At 49.6% G+C, this 20,167-nt stretch overlaps 1 protein-coding gene across 3 annotated transcripts in view; it reads right to left on the bottom strand.

Annotated features, from left to right (window-relative positions):
- Window positions 1-15,937: 15,937 nt before the first annotated feature.
- The window catches only part of TRIM28 (tripartite motif containing 28), a 61,036-nt gene continuing 56,806 nt past the window's right edge, over window positions 15,938-20,167 (bottom strand). For all 3 annotated transcript variants that reach the window (XM_090049052.1, XM_090049051.1, XM_090049050.1), the window contains exons 14-18: window positions 19,784-20,064; window positions 18,862-18,973; window positions 18,402-18,476; window positions 17,764-17,898; window positions 15,938-17,344 (exon numbers count right to left, since the gene is read on the bottom strand). In XM_090049052.1, coding sequence (XP_089905178.1) covers window positions 17,129-17,344; window positions 17,764-17,898; window positions 18,402-18,476; window positions 18,862-18,973; window positions 19,784-20,064 — 819 coding nt within the window. In that variant the 3' untranslated portion in view covers window positions 15,938-17,128. The remainder of the gene's footprint in view (window positions 17,345-17,763; window positions 17,899-18,401; window positions 18,477-18,861; window positions 18,974-19,783; window positions 20,065-20,167) is intronic.

Here is a 20,167-nt window from a genome sequence, read left to right on the forward strand (position 1 = left end):
GCCCCTCTGCCAGGCTGGCAGTGAGGCCGGCTTATAAGCTGGTGCTGAACGCAAGGAAGAGTGCTCCTCGCTCGCCATGTGGCTTGTGCCCCATGCTGCAGCTGCTTGCAGCCCACATGGGGCTGCCTGTGCCAGCTCCAGACAGCCCCACGTGGGCTGCAAACGGCTGCAGCAGGGAGCACCGGCCATGGGGTGGGCAAGGGGCCACTTTTCCTCACACTCAGCACCAGCTTCTTTCCTGCTGGCAAGCAGGGGGTTGGGGCTGTGCGCTGCCCCCTGCCTGTATTGTGGGGCTGGGGAGCACTGGGTGTGAGTAGGCAGGGAGCCAGTGGAAGCAAGGGACCTGCACCGGTGCCACCAGAGCAGGGTGGCAGGAGCGTGGGGTCCCAGCTGGCAGGGGCTCTATGGAGCTGGGCCAGCTCTGCCCCCCTCTGTGCTGATGCAGCTCAGCCTGGCTCTACAGACCCCTGGCAGCTTGCACCCTGCTTTGGGCCCCACCAGTGCTGGCCCTGAGACATTGGTCCGAAGATGGTGACCAGGGGGCGGGGCACCTGTTAAGAGGCAGGGCTAGCCTTGCGGCCCTCTACAGCCTGTCAAAACTGGGTAAGCGGCCCTCCACCTGAAATAATTGCCCACCCCTGTTTTAGAAGTATATGGAGAAGCTGGAGGGGGTCCAAAGATAAGCATAATAGATGACAGGCAGAGAGAACAAAATATATGGAGAGGACAAGGTATATTTAGTTTGAAGAAAAGATTAAGGGGAGGGATGTGATACCAGTTTTCAGATACTTGAAAGCCTACAAATAAAAGAGGGAGAACCACTACTCCTCACTATGGAGGGTAGGGGACCAAGCAGTGGATGTAAACTGCAGCAAAGCAAATTTAGATTAAACTTCAGGGGGAAGAAACCTCATGGCTAGAGCAGTGAAGCAATTAAATATCATCTAGGGAAGATTCTGAAATATACTTAATGGGAGATTTTAAAGAACAGGCTGGTTAACATGATTGGTATAGTTTAGGAATAGCACATCCTATTTTTTCTCACTGTTTCAATATCTGACTGGAGAAGATGTGCATAGTTTTTTTTATTTCTGAGTCTGTAGTTTCCTAATAGAGATTGTTCTTGCTACATACAGCTGCAGTTGGATCTGTGACACTTGATGATCAGGGATCTGGGCTTTCCATTTGCTGCAGAAAAATGTGGGTTTTCTCCTTTAAAGGAGAAAATTGCAGATTTCTCCTTTAACGGAGAAAACCGCAGGACAGACTGGCAAAGTTCCAGCCTAGAAGGAGCTGCTTAGGGCTGGGAGGAGCAGGATGCAATGTGACAGCTGGGCAGCAGTGAAGAGCGGCTCCTGTAGTTCCCTCTAGGTAAGTCTGTGGGGGTGGGGAGGAGCAGAGGCGACAAGGCAGGGTGGAGGAGGGGGAGGGGGCACATGACCCCTGAGATTGTGCCTACAGTGGTGTGCGGGGCTGCATCCAGGCCGAACCAGCTCCAGGCAGAACTGCCTCCACAGCTCAACAGGCAGGACCTGGTGCAGGAAGGAGCACCATGCCACCGTGGCCGTAAAGGTGAGGCACGGTGGTGGCGTCAAATTGTGCCTGCTGCTGTTGCTCTTGCTGCTGCTGGGCAGGGAGGGACTGCCTTAGGTTGGCAGCCATTGTGGCACAGCGTTCTCTTCTGTGCTGGGTCCTGCTCATTGGGCCATGGAGGCAGCTCCTGCCTGGAACTAGTCCATCCCAGCTACAGCCCCATGCCCTGCTGTGGGTAAGAAAAGTGGGGGAGCACATGTGCCCCCTGCCACATCACCTGTGCCCACACCCTGCATTCCCCACACACCCACTCCCTTCCTCACTTGGGGCCAGGAGGCTGTGGGGCAGGTGTGGGAGGCATGGGGGGGGCTGTGGGTTAGAAGTAAAGGGCAATGGTGGGCAGGGCACCAGCATATCGGGGCTGCTCAGCAGCTGGACCCACTTCCCAGTGAGCAAAAGGGAGCAGGAGGAGCTCTGATTTTTCCATGATAGAAAAAAAAATGCCAAAATATATTGGTATTTAGAATGCATTTAATTATAATGATTGAGGTATTGGTAGGTTTGTGAATTGCTTTGAAGTTGTAAGTATACCAATAAAACATTGCATTCAACTGATCCCTCGCCCTTCCTCCCTCTCCCTCAGCATTTCATCGTAATCGCAGAAAAAACATGGGGGAAGGGTGTTAATTAGAGAATTTGAAATTTTTTAAATAGAGAAACCCAGGATCCTCATTTATGAGTCAGCTGCCAAGAATCCTCTAAAAAGCAATACCTTTTGCCTGCCCTGTTTTTGCAGAAAGATGCTACAATTTGTGATGGAGGAAATAGCATGTAGTTAGTTGACACAGCAGGTGCTTTTGTTTCAGGCTGTTTAAGCCTGGATTTTTTTGGCAGCATTCATGATGCAAACACCCAAGCCACACAAAGGAAAAAGATTGTTTTGTTAAAGCCTCTTTCTAAATATTTGGAATGCAGAAGCCTGTGTCCTAGCTACTTTTAAAGGATCTGAGAAAATATGTAAAGTGCTAAAGCACTTCCAAGATATGTTTCAAACAATGTAAGGAAGAGAAAATTGAACTGTCCTAAAACAGATGTTACTCATGACTTTGTTGTGCTGTCTGTGTCCTGTGCCCTCCCATGTCAGGGAGAACCCAGTAGACATTTTGATTACAGCTCTATAGACTCCTAGATGGTGGGATATACAAGCCTTCACTTTTGCAGATGTAGTTTCTGTTGTGCAACCTTTGGCACAAGCAGCCTCATTCCTTGCAGAAGAGGTTCTAGGAGATATCAGAGGTAAAACAACACTGTTTTAAGCTACATTGGAGTATGTCACATGTTCTCTGACTTACCCTGGGATAACAGTATGCTCAAAGCAGGCTATTATCTGTTCCTCCCCACTCAGCAGTAGAGTACTGTAATAGCTGGCTGCTGCATGCAACTAACCTGGGAGAGTTGGTGATGTTTGCTCTAGATTGTGTTGTAATTTCCACCAATGTAAATGTGTCATATGTCCAAGCCCTTTTCTGTGTGAATTCATAGAATTTAAGGCCAAAGGGGAGTTTAGTGAAGAAACCTCACCATTAAACATTTGGCTTAATTTCTAATTTGACTATCTGGCTTTGGCTTCCAGCCACTTGTTCTGCCTTTCTTCTCAAGCCCGCTTGTACCTTGTGTATGCTCCCAGCAAAGGCATTTTCACCCTGTGATGAAGTTGTCCCTCAATCTTCATTGTGACAAACTAAGCATACTAAGCTTTCAACCTGTCACTGCCCAGTTTGTCTAACTCAGGCAGCAAGGGAACCTGGCCCCAGTGCTGTGGCAATTACGGGTGGTCTGAAATAAACTTTTGTCCCCATAGCATTTCCACTCTGCAGTAGAACTGCTGAGGAAGAGGCAGAGAAGACATCTGTAGGCATGAGACCAAGAAGTCAGCAACCTGGACAGCAGGAAGTGCAAAGCCTCAAGGACAGGAGCTTTAGGACCACTGTATCAAGAAGGAAGAGAAGAGTGGTGGTAGTTGGTGACTCCCTTCTTTGGGGAACAGAGGCACCAATTTGTCCAGATTTGGAGGCCTACTAGATGTGCTGGCTGCCTAGAGCCATATTCAGGACATCGGCCAAAGTTCATCCATCCTTCTGCTTTTCCATGTGGGTGCCAAGCATAATGCCGGGAATGTCACTGAATAGTTCAGAGGTAAATGTGAAGTTCTTGGTAGGAGGATTAAGGAGCTTGGAGTGCAAGCGGTATTCTCATTGATTTCTCCCATGGAAGACAAAAGTCCAAGCGAGGATGATCATATCCTGGAAATGAATGGGTGGCTGAGGTGGTGTCAATGTGAAGGTTTAAGCTTCTTCAACAATGGGTGGATGTTCTTGGGAGGTGGATTGCTACCAAGAGATGGGAACCATCAATGCTGACCTTGTGAAGCAACACCTTGAGTGTCTGGACACCTTCAGGTCAGCTGATCCTGAAAATCTACACCCCAGGGTACTCAAGGAATTGGCTAGCATCATAGCCCAGCCCCTCATACGGATCTTTGAGAACTCCTGGCACTCTGGTGGAGTGCCCAAAGATTGGAAGAAGGTCAAAGTGGTACCTATCTTCAAGAAAGGGAGGAAAGTGGATCTGGCAAACTACAGGCCCATCAGCCTGACCTCTATCCTGGGGAAGGTCTTAGAAAAGATTATTAAAGAGGCCATCATTAATGGACCTGCAGCATGCTTATAGGCTCGGCAGTGCTATGCTGGTTAGCACTACAGATGAAAGGGACTTGGGGGCCATGACTGATCACAAGATGAACATGAGCCTCCAGTGTGATGCTGCGGCTAGTAAAGCAAGCAAAACGCTGGCATGCATCCATAGATGCTTTCTCAAGCAAATCCCAGGACATCATTCTCCTGCTGTACTCTGCCTTGATAGGCCACAGCTGGAGTACTGAGTCCAGTTTTGGGCTCTGCAATTCAAAAAGGATGTGGAGAAGCTTGAGAGAGTCCAGAGAAGAGCCACGCGCATGATCAGAGGTCAGGAAAACGGATCCCACGGTGACCGGCTGACAGCCATGGGACTCCTCAGCCTAGAAAAGCGCAGGCTCAGTGGCGATTTGATAGCCACCTATAAGTTTATCAGGTACTCACCAGGATCTGGGGGAACGATTGTTCACCAGAGCACCCCAAGGGATGGCAAGGTTGAATGGTTATAAACCCCTGCAAGACCGTTTCAGGCTGGACATAAGCAAGAATTTCTTTACTGTCCAAGCCCCCAAGGTCTGGAATAGCCTGCAATCGGAGGTGGTTCAAGCACCTCACCTACACTGAATGCCTTCAAGAGAAACCTGGATGTTTTTCTTGCTCGGATCCTATGACCCCAGCTGACTTCCTGCCCGAGGCAGGGGCCTGAACTCTATGGTCTTCCGAGGTCCCTTCCAGCCCTATAGTCTATGAAATCTGATGAGAATGGGAAAGAGCATTTTGAGCACCATCTGGCCAACCTACTAAGGTGGGTTTTAAACTAGGTTTCATGGGGGACAGTGATCAAAGCCCTCCAGGGACAGAGCACACAGTCCAGAGGAAAAAGGACTTGAAGAAGCAACTTAACTCTGGCAAAGGGCCAGCAAGCTACAGGACTGCAACAAGTGGTGGAGAAGGGAAGTGAGTAGATCAATGCAAAACACATCCTATAGATGTATACAAAGGCAAAAAGAAGCATGGGGAATAAGCAAGATAAGCTAGAAGCTGCAGCCTGTGAAAAAAACTATAATCTGGTTGGCATTACAGAGATCTGGTGGGGCAGCTCTGATGTCTGGAATGTCAACATTAAAGATTACACTGTTTTGGAAGGATAGGGTTGGGAGAAAAGGTGGTGGTGGTGCCTTGTACTTAGAAACACAGACTTGTTCCCTTGTTCAGGAAGCTGACAGTAAAGCAGGATGCATTTGGGTGAAGATGAAAGATGCAGCACCGATATAATGATGGGGATTTATTATAGGCCACCAAATCAAGAAGAGGAGGTAAATGAGGCACTCTTCAAGCAGGTGACAAATCCATCCAAAAGCTGTAGGATGGTACTGATGGGAGACTTCAGTTTTCCAGACATCTGCTGAAAGAACAATTCAGCCAAGCAAAGTGTCAAGCAGGTTCCTAACTTGCGCTGAAGACAGCTTTCTTTTCCAGAAGGTGGAAGATACAATGAGAGGATCCTCTATCTTGGATCTTGTCCTGATGAACAGGGAAGAACTAGTGGAGGATGTGAAGGTAATGGGCAACTCTGGGAGGAAGTGATCACAATAGGGCAGAATTCCAGATCCTGTGAAAGGAAAGGAATGACATCAGCAAAATTAGGATGCTACATTTCAGAAAGGTGAATTTCATCTAACTTAAGGAGTTAATGGATGTGGTGCCATGGGAAGATAGACTGAAGGATTAAAAGTGCCCAAGAAGGCTTGGAGCTTCTGAAGGGCACAGTATTGGAAGCCTAATGAGAAATTGCCCTAATGCAATGAAAGCACAAGAAGAATGGCAAAAGACCAATGTAGCTGCACAGGAAACTTCTAAAATGCCTTCAAATGCAAAAGGAAAGCATATAGGCAATAATAGAATGGACAGGGCATCAAGGAAACATACCAGGAAACAGCAAGAATCTGCAGAGATAAAGAATGAGCTGCACCTAGAAAAGGAAGGTAAGGACAAGATGAAGAGGTTCTACAAGTATATTGGCCAGAAGTGGAGGACCAAGAAAGCTGTGGGTCCTCTGTTAAGCTAGGGAGAACTAATCGAAGATGCAAAGAAGGTGGAGCTATCCAACAGCTATTTTGCTTGTCTTCACAAAAAAAGCTGCAGCCAGACACTTAATATGGATTATCTGGATAAGGTAGGGGAGAAGGTGAGGGAGGAGATAACAAAAGAGATGATCAGAGAGCTTTTGTTGGGTCTAAATTAATTCAAGTCAGCAGGGCTGGATGAACTTCATCCCAGGGTCCTAAAGCAACTGGCAGAAGAGATCTTGAAGCCCTTGGCAATGATCTTCATAAAGTCACAGGAGACATGCCAGATACCAAAAGACTGGAAAAGGGCCAACATAGGGTCCTGCTTTAAAGAAGGCAAACATTGTTAAAATAATGAGGCAGTGGAAATTGTTAAAATAATGAGGCAGTGGAATAAATGGCCTAGGGAAGTTGTGGACTTACCCATCACTGCAGTTGTTTGAGAGAGGTTGGACAGCCACTGGTACGGGATAATTGAGGCCAGGGGTTCCCAAAGTTTTTATGCTGTGGCCTGGATGTAGCCGTGTCCCAATGGTCACAGCCAACTGTGGCCGAAATTTTCAACCAGAAGACAGGTAAGGATGCCCCCACCCCCAGGCAGGGGGCTGGGCCAAACCCTGTGCTGCCACAGGCCCTGCAGAAGGAGCCGCAGGCTCTCTGCCTGGGTCTTGGGAGGTCACGGTTTGCTGGTCCACAGCCACTTCCAGTCTCGCAGCCAACCATGCTATGGACCAGCAGTCAACCCGCCACTGCCCAACACCGGGCTGTGTCCCAGGGTTTGAGAACCCGTGATCTAGGCTGTGCCTCTGTTTTACTATGGGTATTTCCCATGCTTCTGGGATTTGCTGGTTGCTACATGTAGACTGGTTTTAAGCCTCCCTCAGAGGCATTGGGTGTTGGCTACAGCCAAGGCAGGAGATTTTTAATGGTGTGTACCAATACCCCTGCTGGAACCAAAGTCAAAAGTTTCTGGCTAGAGGGTCTTGCCCTTCTACTCAGGGTTAGACCAATTACCATTTTTGGGGTTTAGGAAGGAATTTTACCCTTTGGTCAGATTGGTGTGGGGATGCCTTCCTCTGCAGAGGGGGCATTGCCCTCTACCTGGAACCTCTTGAGCATCTATTGACAACATTTTATAGAAGTAGGACATTGGATGCCATATTCCCCCTGCTTTACCTGTGTTAGGGTGTTATGTCAGGATTGATGGCAGTTTTACATAGGGTTCACAATATGGATTGTATAGGATGGTTTGGCTAGAAATGATCCAGCCTGGAAGGGAATGGACCCTGGGGGGTCTATGGCCCATATCTAGGTGGTCCATGTGAATACATCACACTTACAATTCAGAGGGGTCCACGTCTCCATTTGAAACGTCCAAAGGGGTCCACAAATGAAAAAAATTGAAAAACACTGGTATAACATTCTATACTACTTGCATTCTCCTGCCCTCTGGTGTTGCAGTCTGCTGAATACCTCTGGGGGAGAAGCCTGCAGCACAGACCCTGCTGGGGAAAATGCCCCAGCTCCAGCATCTGAATGAAAAGCTGGGGTCCCTTCCCCACCTGTGCTGCATCAAAAAAAACATTGCCTGAAGTCATTATCCTTGCATGGAATTGGTACACCTGATTTGGACAATTGTCAGGGAAGTGTTTTCACTGCTAGACTGGCTGTTCTTTGGCAGTTTGTCTTAAAGCAGTGATAGGCAGATAAAAAGTTCCTATGGCAGGACATGCAGACTTTGGCATTTTGCAGCATCTTGGCTTCCATGTCACATCTTGAGACTCAAAGTCAAGGGAAGACAGTCCTTGTTATGGAGCCCTCTGTTTGCAGTGCCTGGGATTTACAGGGTTTTAGAGCTTTCTAATGGCACCTGTTGTGTTCTCTGTGTTTAAGCCACTAGAATCCAGCCAGAGGAGCTGTGTGCATGCATAACTAGGTCTTGTAGGGTGAACAGACATGATTGCTGTGGAGCCAACTGTGACCTTAATATACTAGTACTGATGTGCAAGCAACAAAAGTGTAAGAGTGATGTTATAGCCATGGTGGTCTAGAAATGGAAAGAGGCAATGATTTCTTAGGGTGGTATCTTTTATTGGACCAACTGTGGTTGGGATAAAGCTAGGCAAGCTTTTGAATGCAAGGTATTCTTTGTCAGGTCTCCCTGAACAGTGAGATGTCTTGCATTCAAAAAAAGCTCATCTAACTTTATCCCAACTACATAGCTGGTCCACTAAAAGAGATCACCCTAAGACATCCTTGCCTTTTGCAAGCAGCAAAAAGAAGAAACACTCTTATTTGAGATACAAACCTGGTTCCCACCCCTATGATATTTCAGCACTGTATAGGCTTTCATGTACTTATCCAAACAACTTCCTTGTGAGGCACAGCAGTGCTGTTATTCCATTTGCAAATGGGGAGTTCTAGTGCAGAGTCTAGTCAAGACAGATGGGGAGGGAGCAAGCCTGAAGCACATGTAAAGCTTGCCCTTTTTTCTGGATTTTTAATGAACTGTTTGTGGGGAGGGGGTGCAGCTGAGGATGGGGGAAGAGAGAAACAAGACAGTTCAGAGTGAGGCAAGTTCTCTAGCTACTCTGGCTGCACAAATAAACAACAAACCCTCTCAAAATGTGCCATTAGCCTAACAGATGCTACTTGAGTCTTTAATGTTTGAGCCAGTTGCTGGGACGGCAGCTACTGCAGACTGAGTCTGGTGGGGGTCCCTATCCCCCCTGCTAAACTACTCCACTGTGTCTCATTCCTGGGCCAAGAGACCAACCAAGCATTTCCCCAGGTCAAGCAATTCAGCACTGTAGGTGATGCTCAATATTAGAGCAGTGCAAGCAAGAAGGGCCCTGATGTACTGGTGCTGCAACAAATAGCTCTGGGACTTAAAAGCTCAATAGTCGAGGGAGTGAAATGATTTCTTCTCTCAAGGAAGAGGTCTTGGGTAGAGTGTGAACATGGGTTGTCCGAGTTCCAGTCCAGCCCCTTCCCTACACACCTGTTCTCTATGGCATAAGGGCCTGGAGCAGATAAGGCTGATGCTGGCCAGCCCCTATACCATGTCTGCATCAGAGCTGGGCCATACTGACTGGAACTGCTCTGTTGCTGCATCATATTTGCCTTCCCCTTTTGATCTACTCATCTTAGACCTCTACTGCAAGCCTTTTGGAGCAGGGAGGGGCCTTTTGTTCAGGGTTGATGTGGAACCCAAGGCACAAGGGGCCTGGTCCCACCCTCGGGCTCCTGGGCAGTCCTAGGACAAACAAGTTCCAAGTGCACAGTTCAGGTATGGATGCTTCAGTGAGCTTACTGTGTAGCAGTGAATGAATTTTGATTTGCCACAGGAGTCTCCATTAAGGATCAGGGCCCCATCATGCTAGATACCCCAGGCACTGAGTCACTGAGATCAGGGCCCAGTAGCAAAAGGCACTGGTCAGAAACAGAATGAGACACTCCTAGCACCAATGACTCAAACTACTTTTGGGATTTCCTGTTCAAAAGCTGTGTGGGGCTGGGGGGAGTAACACAACCCACATGCAAACAGTGCAGTTGGTGTCCCCACAGGTGGCTAGTCCAAGGTTGCAACCTCCACTACCCCAACTAGTCCAGCTCACACTATTAAGAGGCTGGTACATGTAGACCCAGAGATCCAGGCTTCAGCCCCTGCATATGACACATGAGAGCACAGCAAGGTGACTGGTGGTTGGATTGCTGATAAGGATTGTACAGTTTGTCTATAAGCCAGCCATAGCTCTGATCTCCTGGGCTGCTGCCTGCAAGTACTTGACTTGTCATCTTTGGCACTAGCTCCTAGTCAGCTTGGATCCTGCTGCTGGAAGAATAGGAAAGATGTGGTAGTTGGATCTAGTCAGGGAACTTCTGGAGGGGCTGGAAGTATTTAAATCAGCAGGTCCTGACTATCTCCACCCCAGGGTGCTGAGGGAATTAGCTGAGGTCATTGCGGGACCCTTGGCACTCGTGGTGCTCTGCTGTGGTGCCAGAGGACTGGAAGAGGGCCAACATAGTTTCCATCTTCAAAAAAGGGAGGAAGGAGGACCCAGGAAACTAGAGGCCAGTTAGTCTTACCTCAGTCCTGGGTAAGCTTTTTGAGAGAATAATCCTGGCACATGTCCACGAGGGGCCAGTGGGGGAGGTTATGCTTAGGGGCAACAAACACAGGTTCATTAGAGGCAGGTCCTGTCAGACCAACCTGGTGGCCTTCTATGACCAGCTCACCAAATCCTTAGATGCAGGTGCAGCAGTGGACATAGTCTTTCTGGACTTTAGCAAGGCCTTTGACACTGTCTCTCACCCCATTCTCATTAAAAAACTCGGGGACTGTGGTGTCAACACCTACAGTCAAATGGGTCACCAACTGGCTAGAGGGTCGCACCCGAAGAGTGGTGGTGGACGGGTCATTTTCAACCTGGGATGGTCTTTGGTCCCACACTGTTCAACATCTTCATCAGTGCCTTGGACGAGGGGGTAAAAAGCACCCTGTTCAAATTTGCTGACACCACTAAGATGTGGGGGGATGTGGGCACACTAGAAGGGAGGAATAGGCTGCAATCAGACCTAGACAGGTTACAGGGGTGGGCGGATGAGAACAGGATGGGTTCAACACTGACAAGTGCAAGGTGATGCACCTGGGGAGGAAGAACTAGCACCACACCTACAGGCTGGGGAACTCCCTTCTCCTCAGTGTAGAGGCAGAAAAGGATCTTGGAGTTACTGTTGATGCCAAGATGAACATGGGCCGGCAGCATGGGGACATGGTCAGGAAGGCCAACCGCACCTTGTCGTGCATCCACAGATGCATCTCAAGCAGGTCCAAGGAGGTGATCCTCCCCCTCTATGCAGCACTTGTCAGGCCTCAGTTGAAGTACTGCGTCCAGTTCTGGGCACCACACTTCAAGAGGGATGTCGACAGCATGGAGAGGGTCCAGAGGAGGGCCATTCGGATGATCAGGGGCAGCAGGGCAGGCCAGGCCCTACGAGGAGAGGCTATGGGACCTGAACCTGTTCAGCCTCCACAAGAGAAGGCTGAGGGGGGATCTAGTGGCCTGTTACAAACTAGTCCGAGGGGACCAGCAGACATCAGGGGAGTCCCTGTTCCCCCGAGCACCGCCAGGAGTAACTAGAAATAATGGTCACAAGCTGGCAGAGGGTAATTTCAGATTAGACATCAGAAGGCACTACTTCACTGTTAGGGCAGCTAGGATCTGGAACCAACTTCCAAGTGAAGTGGTGCTGGCTCCTACCCTGGGGGTCTTTAAGAGGAGGCTTGATGTACACCTTGCTGGGGTCATTTGACCCCAGTACTTTTTCCTGCCATGGCAGAGGGTCAGACTTGAGTATCTGCTCAGGTCCCTTCTGACTCTACAAACTATGAAACTGTGTAATACCAGAAGGTAGCTGTACACAGGTAGGTTCAAAAGGAAGAAGGGGCAGGGCTGCACCTTAGCAGCTGGGGAAGTGCTGGGTAATATTTAGCATTAGGGCACTGCAAAGGCTGATACAGGTTTCCAGGCTGCAGCAGCCTCTAATGAAGTAACACCACAATACTTTCTCCCTTAAATAACTAAGCAGATTACTCTTCTGAACAGTGGGATTATTAGTCTGAGAGGGTACATCTTCAGGCAGGCAGTTTAGCTTGGAACACAAAGGCAGGAACACTTATCAGCGCTTCCACAGCTAGATGCAGCCTCCAGCAGGGCTAAACTGGCACATCTCAGTCCCTGTAAGTGCTGAAACCTTAAGTCAGAAATATCAAACAGGACCCAACTTTAGGACCTCACTGCCCCCAGGAAAATTTCCCTTCGCCTTTTTTGCTCAAGTCCAAACCATAAAAGCTTTTTGATCATTTCAAGGTGTGTTGTCTGGAGATGATCTAAAAGCTAGTAAAATCAAAACACATCTTTTCCCTCTTAAGTTTTGCTTTTTTTTTTTGCTTTTTTTACAAATCTTGAAATGAAAAAACGAAGAGTCCACACTTTGCTTTCAATTCAGTTGGGCACCTGGGGCAGAGGTTCTTAGAGCAATGGCTCAACCCTCTCTATAGGCTGCTCCAAGGTAGATGGGTTGATTATACTCAGGGTAGCTCCCTATTCTTAGACCCACAAAGCTCAGACTCCCTTAGAGGAACTAAAGACCTCTGCATTTGAGAATCCCACCCCCACCCCTTTCAGTAAAGAGTTTAAATAAAATAGCACTGAAGAACCCCCGAGATAGAGCATTGCTTAGCATGCACAGCACTTAGTGCAAAGAGCAGATCCCAACCCTAAAGCTAGTACAATGGATGCACAATAGGAACCAACTTCCTACATTCCAGGGTCTGCCTGCTGCCAGCCCTCCACTGCAGTCATGGAAAACAGCATGAGGGAATGTCCTCAGCCAAGGAAGGTCTCAGTTGGCCACTCATCACTGCTAGATTAAGGCCATGGACACCAAACCCAGACACAGCAGAGCAAAACAGCACTCACTTCACAAGGGAAAACTCTTACTGGTAAGAGATACAGCACCCAGCACCACTGTGGGGCAGCAGTTGCTAAAGGGGACTGATAGACATAATTAACCAGCTCAAGACTAAACCCCATCTAAAAATTGTAGCCTGGGGTATTAGCATTTCCTTCCATCTCGGTGGGAATGGGCTACTGATAGCGTGGTTTGCCTACAAACCTACATAGCTTGCAGCTGGTAAAATGACAGCCAGAGGAATCTAACTCCCAGCTGGACCACCTGGCTGCTCTTCCTTTCCCCCCTCTCCCTCACCCCTCCCTTCTTCCCCATTTCTGGGCCTGCAGCAGTACTCAGTTCTCCCCAGCACCACACACAGGCATCAGTAAGACAGTGGTGCATCATCATTGAACAAGAGCATCAATCCCAAAAAAGTTTATCACTAGGTGGAGGCAGGGACAGGGAGTTCTCCTGCAGCAATGCAATGAGGTGTTGCACATAACCAGACAGCCTGGCATAGCTGGTCACACTTCAACAGCTCTCTCACAGTGATGGATCCAGGCTTGACCCTATACTAGTGATGCTCAACCCAGTCTGTCCCTACAGGACAGGTAAATGGCATGGAGCTTGTCCATGGTGCAATCTAGTACACCCAGCGCCCGCCCTGCACTCTGCTGCAATCTAGCATACTGAGTCACATCATTCAGCCAGCAGAGCTTTCCCTTTGGTCCAGAAATTTGGCAGCAGGGGTTTGGCAATTAATGCTGCCACTGGTCCCCTGCCACCAAATTTTAAGAGTCCTGGGAAGGCCCACAGATTGGATGACAGTTCCACAGGCTGTATCTAGCCCTCAGTGCTGTTATGTGCTACTACCCTACTATGTTGAGACAGAAGTTATCAAGCAAACTGGATGACAGATAGGTGTCTGAGACCTCCAGTTTAAGTGCTGCCTAGAGCTACCCAATGCAGCCCTAGGAGTATCCATTTCTGCAGAGTTGTTTCAACAGGTCAGGATTTTTTGTTACAAAAAAATTAAATTTCCTTTGATAGCTGAGGCACCTGCCTACCCCACTGCCCCAGGGGCCCCGTAAGTGCTGCAGAACCCTCCTTAACCATTTTTGCAGCATTTAGTGCAAGTGGTTCCTATCTGAATAATATTTATTTCCTAGAGTATCAGTGTAGTTAACACTGCTATCCCTTAAGCTTACCCCAGGCTCCAGCCAACTCAGTTCAAAAGCTCAGTTTAAACCCCCACTAACTTGGAGGGTCTTTAAGAAGATTGGATAAACACTTTATTGGGGTAGTCTAACCCTAGCAATCTTTCCTGCCCAGGGTAGGGGGGCATACTCAATGATCTGCTGATGTCCCTTCTGAGCCTGAAAAATCTATGAAAAGCCCGGGGGCTGAAGATCCAATGTGGTCTTGCTTTAAAAGCAGCCACTACCATCAAACCTGTACTCTGGACATCTTTGCTGCCAGAAGACCCATACCACTGGTGTGTTGTTTCCAAATGGGGTACAGGTACATTCGCTCTTCAAACTTTTTTAGATGGATTTTTGTTGGCTATGTTAAGATGGCAGAGAAGTCCTGAACCCAGGGTGCAGGTTCCTGGATGACTTGGAAGTTGACAAGAGGTCAAGGACATCAAAAATTGATTAAAATAGCAATGTATTAATATGCAAGAGTAAAGAATAACATCTAGCTATGTGTATGTGTGTTCATGTGTGACTGGATAGATCAAGGGGTAAAATGTAAGCAGAGCCATGTTTCCAGGGCAGCTTTGTATACATTGTTTTTCAAGTCTTCTGGTCAAACTCCTCTACTGAAGGAGTTTGTCATCCTTATTTGACTGATGCAGATACAGGCGCAAGGGTTCCAACACCTTTACCCCTCTGGTAGCTGGACTAACCAGCCAGCTGACTGAATTAAAAGATGGCAGATCTGCAGCAGTTGGATTCGGGGAAAAAAAGCATCCCCGGAAACTGCAACAATTTTCACCATAGCAGGAGGGGAGAGAGGTTTTATCTTGTTCCTTGGCTTCAAGGATTAACTTCCTAATAATTCCCTTCTATAGGGAAATAAAACAATGAGCTAGAACAGACTGGCTGAGTAGACCATTGAAGCATCTACACTGGACCCTGCCTGCTCAGACAACACAATGGCACAAGCTGGAGTAGGTCAAACCATGCCACCTAGAAGTTACTAGCCAGGGGCCAGCAGGTAGCCACCTGGGCTGTTAACTCTGTTGAGCAATCAGAGCCATCCCCACTAAAGTTCTGTGAAGTTCTTCAGCTATATCCACAGCATACACAGACCCCAAACCTGCTAATTTTTCAGTTTAGCTAAAGTCAGCAGCAATTGTTTTTAATAGGCCTTCCAAAGGGAGCATGCACTTATTCACTTCTGCTTTCCTATGTCCCAGAATAGGTGTCTTATACCCAGTATGCCCACATACACAATGCCCTGGGAAATGTTTTGGTTTCAGCCATAACTGATGCAGGAGTTGGGGTAGGGGAAGGGGTGTGTGCACAGGGACATGCAGTACAATTTCTACAAAACGGGGAGCAAAAGGAAGCATCCCAGAGATCAAGAAAAAAGGTCAGGGTGGCCCCTCACCAGACCAAGAAACATGTCTTGAGTGGGGGGCTCAATGGGGTAGGACCCTGACAAATGACCAGCTGGGAACATGACAAAACCCCAATACAATCCAGTGAGACAGCCTGGCACTACCTGAACAGTCACATAGGCTCATCAAGTTCCAGGGACTGGCCCCTCTCTCTCCCAGTTTACACCATGCTTGTCCTGGTGTCAAAACCAGTGTCAGCATAGAACCTTCCCCACCACCTCACAGTGGGAGGCAGAAGACCAGGACTTGGGAGCTCAAACCTGCCCTGAAAAAAAACAGGGTTAGTCGTCAGCTTCTTTCCAACTCCCCTCATGAGTCTGTAGAAAATGGAAAGGTGAACTTGCTCCCATCGCTAGCAGGCCAGTACCAAAAGCCAGGTCTCTATAAGAGCAGCCCTGTGCTCCCCACCATCCTGCATCAGGGACATGGGGTTCTTCAGGCCCTGCTGTAACACAAGTGCTTCCCAGCTCTTGCCAGGGGCCCATGGCCAGAGCCAGTCACAGCAGCATTTCCAAAGCTGCTCCGCTCAGAGGCAAGGACAAGGTAGCAGGCGGAGCGATACATAAAACCAGTTTTATTCCTTTCTCAGAGAAACACATTTTCCATCGCACAGGTTGCAAACAGTTATTAGGGAGGGGAGAAAAGCAAATCTAAATATACAAGCAAAGCCCCACTTGGAATCCTGTCACATATGTGAGAGAGGAGAGAGACAGACACACACTACCAGGCCAGGGAGTGGCTGCACAGCTGGGACAGGTCCCGGAGTCTGAATGGCAAGTGCTGCCTCAGGTGTCACTTACTAAACCATCAAAAACTACAGCTGCCCCTCCAGAAGCCCTCCCCACAAAAGGCAGGGGCAGCACTTGAGGGGGAGAAGGAGAAGGAAGGAAAAATTAAAAAGTCACAGAGAAAGTTTGCAACAGCTGGGAACAGTTCTGGGAGGTAGAGACTGACACCCATGCTAGGGAGAGAGGGAAGCGCAGGTTGATGGTCCTGGTCAGGACTGCCTGATCAAAACTTCCCTGCCATTCCCCTTTGTAAGCACCATCTCCGAGCCACCCATTCTCACAAAGCTGAGCACCAGGCCTTGCCCACAGGCCTTGTGCCCAAGGCAAGCTGCCAGGTCAGCCAGGAGACAGAGAAGCAACTCTACTAGGAGATTTAACATGTCCTAGGAGCACAGGCTGTCTCCAGGTCCTGCATCCAAATGAAGTACTGAGTTAAGCTCTGACTGAGGAAGAGCCCACACCCTGCTTTCCAGTCTCCAAGGGCTGCTCCCCAACCCCATCAGGTCCCATAAATAAGACCTTCCAAGCATGGCCATCTCTTCCCTCCCCCTCACCACCACCCCTATTAAATTGGTACTTCCTAGGCTAAAAATGTCTGGAGAAGGGAGAGGGCCCATGGCCCAGCTGGGAGTGCCTCTGAAGTATGGGATGCCAGTGTTCAGACAGGACACCCCAGCAGGAACCAGTGTATGCACAACCCTCCAACCCAGACCATATGATAGGCATTGTGGTAGAGAGGTCTCCTAGGACAGCACTTCATCTGGAATAAAAGGGGCCTGCCACACCCATGCAGCATCCCGGCTGGGACAGGAGCATTGGCAAGGGGAAAAGGCAGCATGGGCTAGGGGAGTCCAAAGGGGGATGCACCCTCCCAGGGCTGGGGAGCTGCTCTGGTCCATGTGGGTGGCAATGACTGCTGAGCAGGATGGCCAAGTCCCCCAGCCACAAGGTGGCCAGTGCCTAAGCATCCTCTTTTGGAGTGGTGGTGATAGCACCATCACCCGGGGGGCCAGTGGGGGAGCTGCGGCCCAGACTGCTGCCACCCTCACCACCTAGCTCGTCCAGGTGGATGGGCTCAACCAACACTGCGGAAAACTTCCTGTCACCAAAGGAGATGCTCATCTTGGCCTCAAAGAAGCGCTGCAGTTCAATGATGGACTGGACGTCTTCTTTGTCCTAGGAGAAGGAGCATAGTATAGCCAGATAAGAACTCTGGCCAAGGACCAGCCCCGAGACATTCCCCAAGACCCATCACACACACCACAGAGCTAAGACATCTGACACAACAGTTTCCACCTTCTTCCAGCAAAGCCAGGATACACCACCCTCTTCCTTCCCCTAGCCGCATTCACAAGGCAATCAAGACAGGCACCCCACCCAGAGCTGAACAGTCCCTTGTGGCTGAAAGACCTCTTCTTTCCCTGATCCCAGCACAGCTGGAACCAGGCTGCATCCTCTCCTCCCTCCTCCCCACCAACCCGCAGTTGCCCTTGCACACCCTTCCTGCACAGTAGGCAGAGTGAGAGAGAGCAAAGCTGGACATGTCTTCCCCACCAGCAGTGTGGGGGACAGTGGGAGACAGGCACTGCTCTCACCTCCGTCAGCTTGTTGAACTGCTTGATCATCCTCCAGACATCTTCAGCAAACTCCTCAGGGGAGCGATAAGGTGGAGACAGCTTCTCCTGCAGCTTGGCCCGGATCAAGGTCAGGTCAATGGTGTTCTGACCCTCCTGAGGAAAAGCAGCCAGGGACAGCATCAGCATCAGGCCCCACCAGGAACCAGATACATCCCAAAGCTCCCCACATCCCAGCCAAGACACCCTTGGCACCAGAAACCTTGCCCCTAGCTTATCAGGACCTGTCCAACCCCCTGCAGAGAACAAATGGGAAAAAAAGGCCACAAGACTTCAGCTATCCATAGGGAGAGAACAGGCACCCAGCCTGTTCACCACACCGAGGAGCATATTCACCCATTCTTGCGACAAGCAGGGACATAGGGCCATGTCACCCATCCCACCCATAAAGAAAACACAACAGATGCAGCTGCAAGGGCTTTTTTACTTCAGAGCTACAGTCCCCTTGGAGTTACTTACTCCACAGAGCCCAGAGCAGGTGCCCACCCTGACAAGGCTTCTACATGCCACACACAAAAACCACCACATTTGTGGTCACTCCCATCTCATCCAGTCCATGCACAGCTCTGCTGTGGTGCATGTGCCACTCAAGGACTCACCATGGAGTTGCAGAGTTGATGAAGAGGCCGGCAGGGCTCATGGCACAGCAACTCCAGCAGGACACGCTCGCACTTCTGCCAAGTCAAGGAAGATGCAGCAGGGTCAGAGTATGAAGTAGAGGTCTTGGCAGTCTCCCATCCTCCCCAGGCAGGAGACATTTCATTTGGCACCAATCAGAAACCAGCTGGCTGGGCCCTTCTCCATCCACCCATAAGGCCAGGAAGAAGCCTGGCCCCTTCACCCTCCACCACTTCCTGCTGAGCTGGGCAGCCAAAATCTGGGACCAGCTGTGGTGGACCACAGCCTGGACCCAGTACACTTGCTAGGCCACTCCAAGTAAAATATGAGAACTCAGTCTCTCTCCAACTTCTTCCTGTTGTGAGCAGGGAAAAGCTCCATCTTGACCCTCCCTCCAATTTCAGCCCCTGCAGAACACCAGATTGGCCCTCCTCCATGCACCTGCTGGTCCGAGGGAGAGAGTTTTTGAGGGCCCTCCGAAGTGGGGAAGCTGGTGCTGTCCTCATCACCAAATGCCGATAGGTCCTGGCACAATAGGCACCTCCATTCCTGGCTGTGGGGCAGAGGAAAGAAGTGAGCATCATCCCCAAAAGCCACCCACCCTCAGCCAGACTCCCAGGGACTCCAATGGAAAGGACAGAGGATTCTTTGGCAGCATGTGTGTGTCAGACAGAGACAGAACCCAGGCATCCTGGGTCAAAAGGCTGAGAGGGGATCTGGTGGCCGTCCATAAACTGGCCAAGGGAGACCAGAAGGCAATGACAGTCCCTGTTCCCCCGAGCACTACTGGGAGTAACAAGGAATAATGGCCATAAAGTTGACGGAGAGTAGATTCAGGCTAGATATCAGGAGGCACTACTTCACAGTAAGGGCGACTAGGAGCTGGAACCAACTTCCAAGGGAAGTGGTGCTCACTCCTACCCTGGGTGTCTTCAAAAGAAGGCTGGATAAATCACCTAGCCAGGGTCGTTTAACCCCAGCATTCTTTCCTGCCAAGGCAGGGGGTCGGAATTGATGATCTGTTCAGGTTCCTTCCAACCCTACCAACTATGAAACTATGGCTCTCAGCCCTTACCTACTAGAAGCAGAGGACTGCCCTCCCACAACACAAACCAGGTATACTGGCCCCAAGATCTTTCCCCCACTCCAATCCCAAAAGGCAAACCACTGTACAGGAATATGGCCAGACTGCCTTCAGACCCTGCACTGCAGACAGGAATCCACACCCTCCCTGCTAGGCTGAAAGAGAGACATGTCTTGCAGGCGCCTTCTACCACAACCTTCTTGATATGAATGCATTAGAGAAAGACCCACTAGATCAGCATGGCAGGGTCAGCACCCGGTAGACCTCTTAGGTAAGTACCTAGGAATCTCCTGCAGCACAGGGAGGTGGCAATCCAGGTGGTAGCATTGCTCACACTGGTTACACATCACCACAGAGCCAGCCTTCTGGCAGACCTTGCAGCGTGCCGAGTCGGTTGCCTCTAAGCCACCATCCTGGTTGTGGGCTGGTTGTACATCCAGGCCAGAGCTGCTGCTCCCACTTGGGGAGATGAGGCGGGGCACATTTCCCTCAGCATCATGGGACAAGATGACTGGTTTGGTGTCCTTTGGCTCCTCAATTGCTGCTTCCATCTGCTCCTCCTGGTAGTAACAAAACAAAGTGTCAGCACACCTCTGAGCAACTAGATCAGGGGTCAGAGCACAGCATGTGATGCCATTTTGCTCAGCACACCACCACCAGCCT

The sequence above is a fragment of the Crocodylus siamensis genome, chromosome 5, assembly GCF_052110815.1.
Source record: "Crocodylus siamensis isolate JL-2025a chromosome 5, ASM5211081v1, whole genome shotgun sequence".
Lineage (NCBI taxonomy): Eukaryota > Metazoa > Chordata > Crocodylia > Crocodylidae > Crocodylus > Crocodylus siamensis.